This window comes from Physeter macrocephalus, chromosome 14 (assembly GCF_002837175.3).
Source record: "Physeter macrocephalus isolate SW-GA chromosome 14, ASM283717v5, whole genome shotgun sequence".
NCBI lineage: Eukaryota > Metazoa > Chordata > Mammalia > Artiodactyla > Physeteridae > Physeter > Physeter macrocephalus.
The window spans coordinates 94753426-94760885 of NC_041227.1; the positions used below are offsets into that span (position 1 = coordinate 94753426).

Genomic DNA, 7460 nt, shown 5'->3' on the forward strand with positions numbered 1-7460 from the left:
CTTCCCTGGTGGCGCAGTGGTTAAGAATCCGCCTGCCAATGCAGGGGACACGGGTTCGAGCCCTGGTCCGGGAAGATCCCACATGCCGTGGAGCAACTAAGCCCGTGCGCCACAACTACTGAGCCTGCACTCTAGAGCCCGTGAGCCACTACTACTGAGCCCACGTGTCACAACTACTGAAGCCCGCGCGCCTAGAGCCTGTGCTCCGCAACAAGAGAAGCCACTACAATGAGAATCCCGCACACCGCAACGAAGAGTAGTCCCCGCTCGCTGCAACTAGAGAAAGCCCGCGCGCAGCAACGAAGACCCAATGCATCCAAAAATAAATAAAGTAAAATAATCCTAGTGGCCATTCAGTGAATACCTACTATGTGTCAGGCTCATTATATTTTAATTTGATCTAGTTTCCTATTTTGGATCTACTGAATCAGAATGTGGGTGGAGAGAGGCTGCCAGTAGGAATCTATAGGTTTAAAAAGCTCTTCAGGTGCTTCTGATGGGCATCCAGATTTGAGAACCAGGTTCAGTCTGGAGCTCAGAAGAGAGATCTGTGCTGAGCCTGAGATACGGAGTTAAGTACAACATCATTGTCTGGGTGGTGGTTGAAGATGTGGGGAGAGTAAATGAAATTGCCCAGGATGAACTGTGGTTTGCAATCTGGTGTCAATTTGAATCACTTGAAAAACTTGTTGAAGCACCTGTAAATGCTTTTGTCTTGATCCCCAACCAGTCTTTAAGAATGTATAAGGACCAGGGATGGAACTCTGGGTAATCCTAAAGTTTAAAAATGGGAAAGGAAGTGAAAAGTTGAATAGAAAGTGAAAAGTAGGAGACAGAAAGTGTACATCATGATTTAGTGAGGCATGGAAGTGAGGACCAAGAGAACTGTAAGGCAGTAACCAGAAGTGAGGCGGGAGGGTTGGTTAGCCTTTTTTTTTTTAAAGATATAACAAAATCATTGAGTTGAGTAGAAGAAGCAAGAGAGAGAAACTGGTAGTTTAGTCATAAACATTCACCCAGATAACTGGTACAACGCAGTTATGTTAAGTGGTAAAAGGGAAGTGTCATCAAAAGTTTGTGGTCAGGCAGGGCCAGGGGACTGAAGGGAAAGCTAGGAGAAATAGGCAAGAGTGACTGAGGAAAGTGTCTGGGAAATACGGAGTGCCTTCAAAGAATTGAGTAGTGAATGAGACCTAGGGAAGAGAATATCCCTTGAGTTTATATGAGTGGCCTATTTGGGGGAACTTAACAGAAAATAAAGCTTTGTGGGAGGCCAGGTGGTAGAGTGGTTAAGAGTGTGAGTTCTAGAGTTGGCCCACTTAGGTTCAAACCCTGTATTGTCTCTTAAGATTATGTGATCTTGGGCATATTATTCAGACTTTTTAACACTCCAGTGTAAAATGGGGGTAGTAATAATAATAGTTACCTCAGAGAGTAGATGAATGTATCAATTAAGAATATTCAAGGGCTTCCCTGGTGGTGCAGTGGTTGAGAGTCCGCCTGCCGATTTAGGGGACACGGGTTCGTGCCCCGGTCTGGGAAGATCCCACATGCCGCGGAGTGACTAGGCCCGTGAGCCATGGCCGCTGAGCCTGCGCGTCCACAGCCTGTGCTCCGCGACGGGAGAGGCCATAACAGTGAGAGGCCCGCGTACCACAAAACAAACAAACAAACAAACAAAAAGGATATTCAAGTAAAAAGCCTGGGTTTGTATCTGATACCCAGTAATCGCTCAAGTACACGTTAGCTGGTTAGCAATTATTATTTGTATATTTCCACTTTTTTTCAAGCCTGTAGTTACATGTTTAACCTAGTACCTTTTTTTTTTTAACCTAGTACCTTTTGACCTGCAAAATCGCACCATTTGTAAGTATTATGAACCAAATTTAGATGACTTAAGAATACTTTTGTGCGACTTCCCTGGTGGTGCAGTGGTTAAGAATCCGCCTGCCAATGCAGGGGACACGGGTTCAAGCCCTGGTCCGGGAAGATCCCACATGCCATGGAGCAACTAAGCCCATGTGCCACAGCTACTGAAGCCTGCGCACCTAGAGCTTGTGCTCCGTAACAAGAGAAGCCACCGCAGTGAGAAGCCTGCGCGCTGCAACGAAGAGCAGCCCCAGCTCGCCACAACTAGAGAAAGCCTGCACAGCAACAAAGACCCAATGCAGCCAAATAAATAAATAAAATTTTTAAAAAATGTTGAAATTGTAAATTAAAAAAAGAAAACTTTTGTAATATGTTGGATATATCACAGGAATTGGAGATCTGTAATGGCTTGTTGGATTAAAGTTGACGCAAAAACGGGTCTCATTTTATTTTTAATTAATTAATTTATTTTTGGCTGCATTGGGTCTTCGTTGCTGTGCGTGGGCTTTCTCTAGTTGCATTGTGCGGGTTTCTCCTTGCGGTGGCTTCTCTTGTTGCGGAGCATGGGCTCTAGGTGCGTGGGCTTCAGTAGTTGTGGCACGCAGGCTCGGTAGTTGTGGCTCGTGGGCTCTAGAGCGCAGGCTCCGTAGCTGTGGTGCATGGGCTTAGTTGCTCCACAGCATGTGGGATCTTCCCGGATCAGGGTTCAAACCCGTGTCCCCTGCATTGGCAGGCAGATTGGATTCTTAACGACTGTGCTACCAGGGAAGCCCTGATGTGGTACACTCTTAAACATAGTTTATCATATAATAACTAATACTCTATAAATACATTTAGTGTTTTTCATATATATTTTAATGTCATAGAAGAAAAAAATATGAAGCATGGGGTTTCCTTCCGAGCCCCCCAAACCTATTTTATGATACAGGGCACATTATTAGCCATAGGGAAGAGAGGGGTCAGGTTGAGCTCACCCTCTTTTCTTTTTCTTTTTCTTTTTTTTTTTGACTGCAGGTAGTGGGCAGCAGTCAGTGACAGGTGTAACCTCTGTGGATGACAGCAATAGTTACTGGAGGATACGGGGGAAGACGGCCACAGTGTGTGAAAGGGGAACCCCCATCAGATGTGGTCAGCCCATCCGGCTGACACATGTCAACACTGGCCGAAACCTCCATAGTCACCACTTCACCTCACCTCTTTCTGGAAACCAGGTGAGGTGGCATCCTGTGGGTCATTTCTGCTCATTACTCAGTTGAGTTGTTTGATATCTTGGTTCTTAGCCCTTTCTCTTCCAGGTATAGATCTTCTCTTTTGTGCAGACCTGAAGAATTGCCTCTGTCTCATAAGTGTGAAGGAAGTTGTTTCTGGTCAAAATGGAGACTCTAGGGCTTCCCTGGTGGCGCAGTGGTTGAGAGTCCACCTGCCGATGCAGGGGACACGAGTTTGTGCCCCAGTCTGGGAGGATCCCACATGCCGCGGAGCGGCTGGGCCCGTGAGCCCTGGCCGGTGGGCCTGCGCGTCCGGAGCCTGTGCTCCGCAACGGGAGAGGCCACAACAGTGAGCGGCCCGTGTACCGCAAAAAACAAACAAAAAAAAATGGAGTCTCTACATTTAGATCAAATCAAGAAATGAGGAAAGAGAGAATAGGTATATGTTAGTGTATCATAAGTTATCCTGATAGATCTTGCAATAAAGAAACCCAGTATTTTCCAAACTTGCGATAAAAATTATTTTTTAATGATGCCAACTAACCACATTAGGAAAATGAATTAGGTATTGTGCCATTTTTTTAAGCCTTGAACTTTTGAAGGATGTGGATCTCTTAATGACTGCTTCCCTCCCACTCCCCCTCTGTACATGTTTTTCCCTATTAACATCTTAACATTAGTATGATAAATTTGCTACAGTTAATAAAGCAATACTGATACGTTGTTATCAACTAAAGTCTATAGTTCATTCTGATTTCCTTAGTTTTTACCTACTGTCTTTTTTCTGTTCCAGGATCCCATCCACATTACATTTAGTTGTCTCCTTAGACTCCTCTTGGCTGTGACAGTTTTTCAGATACTCCTTGTTTTTGTTGACCTTGATAGTTTATTTTTTATAAATTTATCTATTTATTCATTTTTGGCTGTGTTGGGTCTTCGTTGCTGCATGCATGCTTTCTCTAGTTGCGGTGAGTGGGGGCTATTCTTCGTTGCGGTGTGCAGGCTGCTCATTGCGGTGGCTTCTCTTGTTGCGGAGCATGGGCTCTAGGTGCATAGGCTTTAGTAGTTGCGGCACGCAGGCTCAGTAGTTGTGGCTCGCAGGCTCTAGAGCGCAGGCTTAGTAGTTGTGGTGCACAGCTTAGTTACTCCGCGCCACTTTGGATCTTCCTGGACCAGGGCTTGAACCCATGTCCCCTACATTCACAGGCGGATTCCTAACCACTGCGCCACCAGGGAAGTCCTGACCTTGATAGATTTGAGGAGTGCTAGTCAGGTATATTATAGGGTGCTCCTCTGTTGGAATTTGTCTGATCTTTTTCTTAGGATTAGACTGGATTTATAAAGGTTTTGGGGAAGAAGACCACAGAGGTAAAGTGCCATTTTCATCCCATCTATCAAGGGTACATAGTATCTTATGATTGTTGATATTGATTACCTGGCTGAAGTAGTGTTTTTCAGGTTTCTCTTGTAAAGTTATTCTTTTCATTTTTTCCCTTTACATACTGTGCTCTTCGGAAGGAAGTCACTGTGCACAGCTCATACTTGAGTTGGGAGTTATGCTCCTCTTCCTTTAGGGTAGAATAGTTAAATAATTTATTTGGAATTCTTCTGCATGGAAGATTTGTCTTTTCTCTATTTATTCAGTCATTTATTTTCATTGGTATGGACTCCTGGATATTTATTTTATACTTTGAGTTATAATCCAATACCACTGTCTTCATTATGTTACTCACATTTTTCCAACTTTGGCTGTTGGGAGCCCTTTCAGTTGTCTCCTGTGTCCATTTGACCTGCTCCCATCATTGTGTATGTGTATGGCTGTGTTTTAACACTTCCTTACTTTCTCGCAGTAAAAGATATTCCAGGCTCATCCTGTATATTTCTTGCCCCAATCCTAGAATCATCTATTTCCCTATGGAGTCCTGCTTCCTTTTATTGGAAAAGGGTATTCTTAAACCAAGATCTAGGCCTTTCATGAGCTTGTTGCTAGGGGGTTTTGTTTCTTTTAGGCCCTCTCACCTGACAGAGTAAAGAAATATATATATGTACGTGTATATACTCATATTTATTGTAAGTGTTCACATATGTAACCATCTCTATCTATATTAAGTTAAACATGAGTTCTTACTGATGCCTCCAATTCTAATCCATTGCCACATAGACCATTTTAGCCTCCTCCCTTTGCTTATTTGTAAATTCCCACTCTAACAGTAAGACACTGGGCTGCTAACACTGTCATCCATTTACTTACTTGTTCAGTTCCAGTATACAAGTATAGTAGTAGAATTGTTAATTATGTGCAGTTTCTTTTACCTTTAGTCTTACAGACTTTATTTCCAAATGACTGATTTTTATCATCTAAAATTTTATAACTCTTAGTGTATATTTAAATTATATGTGTCTGGTAGTGGTCATTTTGTAATGTATAGAAATATTGAGTCACTGTGTTGTGCACCTGGAACTAACATAGTGTTGTAGGTCAATTATACTTCAATTAAAAAAAATTATGTATGCCTGAAATAATCAGTTACTTTTAAAATTGTGATAGAAACTCTGAATTTTTGGCCTTATGGGGAATGGGATTAGAATATGAGTGGAAGATAGAATCTGCTATACTCTGCTTAATTAATATTTATTATTTTATTTAATTCTCACAATGATTTTGTAAGGTATTATTGTCATCATTTTATAGAGGCGAAAATGAAAGCCCAAAGGAGTTACACAGGAAGGGACAAAGCTGACATTCAAGGTTTGCCTGTTTCCAGAGCCCATCCCCTTTCCAACTTGTGTTTCTCACCACGTCACTTAATGTCTAGTTAAGGGAATGAGGCAGCAATATTTAAAGTCAAATAACAAGAGGTAAAATATTTTAAGACTATAATAGAAAATATAAGGCAAATAGAGGAATATTTGCAAAGTAAACGTTTGGACCATAATCTTATGACAAGTGATTTCATGTCCTTGGTGTCTTTTTATCTTTTTTCCAGAGTTTAATTTAATTTTATTTATTTTTAAACAACACTGGAAAGCCTCTTATTTATCACTTTTGGATAGTCTTAGTTTTCTTTCCATTGCCTCCTTCCCCTTTTCAAGCCTATGTGTCAGCCATACTAATGTCGCTACCTATCTGTGTCTTCCAGGAAGTGAGTGCTTTTGGTGAGGAAGGTGAAGGCGATTATCTGGATGACTGGACAGTGCTCTGTAATGGGCCCTACTGGGTGAGGGATGGTGAGGTGCGGTTCAAGCATTCTTCCACTGAGGTTCTGCTGTCTGTCACAGGAGAACAATATGGTCGACCCATCAGTGGGCAAAAAGAGGTGCATGGCATGGCCCAGCCAAGCCAGAACAATTACTGGAAAGCCATGGAAGGCATCTTCATGAAGCCCAGTGAGTTGTTGAAGGCAGAAGGCCACCACACAGAGCTATGAGTCTGGAGGCTGTGAGCCACTGTCACCACACAGTGTTCATAGACATCTGCTGCTCCTTCACCCTTTGGATCCCTGCCACAGGTGACCATGTCACCACTGAGATGAAGATGCATGATAGGAAACAGTGGATGTGTTTGGAAGCCTCAGCCCTTCACACTTGAATTGCTTGTTCTCCCAGACTTGGGTCAGTTATTTCTGAGTACAAGACTTGTTGGTGAAGGAGCAGATGCTTTTTATTCATATTAATAAAACAAAAACTGAGGGAGGCATCCCTCCTAGCTGGGAAATTTTTATTCCTCAGAATCTTGGCATCATGGATTATTAATATGTGTGACTTTTCTCCCACTTTCTTTCTCCAGAATGATAAAAAAAATTTCACTGTTAGTCACTGTATTGTCATTTATTAGGCATGCTATTTCATAATCTGATTAATCCTTGAGTCCTAAGAGTCATTGCTAGCACTCTTTTGAGATGATGGGAACCTTTGGTGTGGGCCCTTTTGAAAGCCTTACTTGCATCCCACTTTTTCTATCTTTACTTTAACTTCTCCCTTAGCACCTCATCTTTATTAGATTTTTGACTAATTATGGCTATAGACCCTTAATAAATAGCCAATAAAATGTTTTACTTTGGATATGATACTGTACTTGAGAAAAAAGGGTAGGGGTGGAAAGTGGAACCAACATTTATTTACTGCTTGCTAAATACTAGGCACCATATTATAGATCTTACCTCATTTAATCTTCACAGATATGTTACTGGGTATATACTACGATTTTACCAATGCAGAACAGAAAAGCTGAGTAACTGCCTGAATTCTTAAAGCTAGTAAATAATTTGAAGACAGGAATCCATCTTTTTACTGCAGTACAACTGTGTTTAGTTCTTGGGAGATAACTATACTTTTTGGACAAATGTAGATATCTTTCTCTGAAAAGGGGATTAGAAAGCTTTT

The 7460-nt window shown here is 42.0% G+C and overlaps 1 protein-coding gene across 1 annotated transcript in view; it reads left to right on the plus strand.

Moving 5' to 3' along the window:
• SDF2 (stromal cell derived factor 2) overlaps positions 1-7113 on the plus strand; it is a 13441-nt gene extending 6328 nt beyond the window's left edge. Inside the window, exon 3 of the mRNA XM_007121740.4 lies at positions 6218-7113. Within this exon, the coding sequence (XP_007121802.1) occupies positions 6218-6505 (288 nt within the window). The 3' untranslated portion in view covers positions 6506-7113. The remainder of the gene's footprint in view (positions 1-6217) is intronic.
• The last annotated feature ends 347 nt before the right edge of the window (positions 7114-7460 follow it).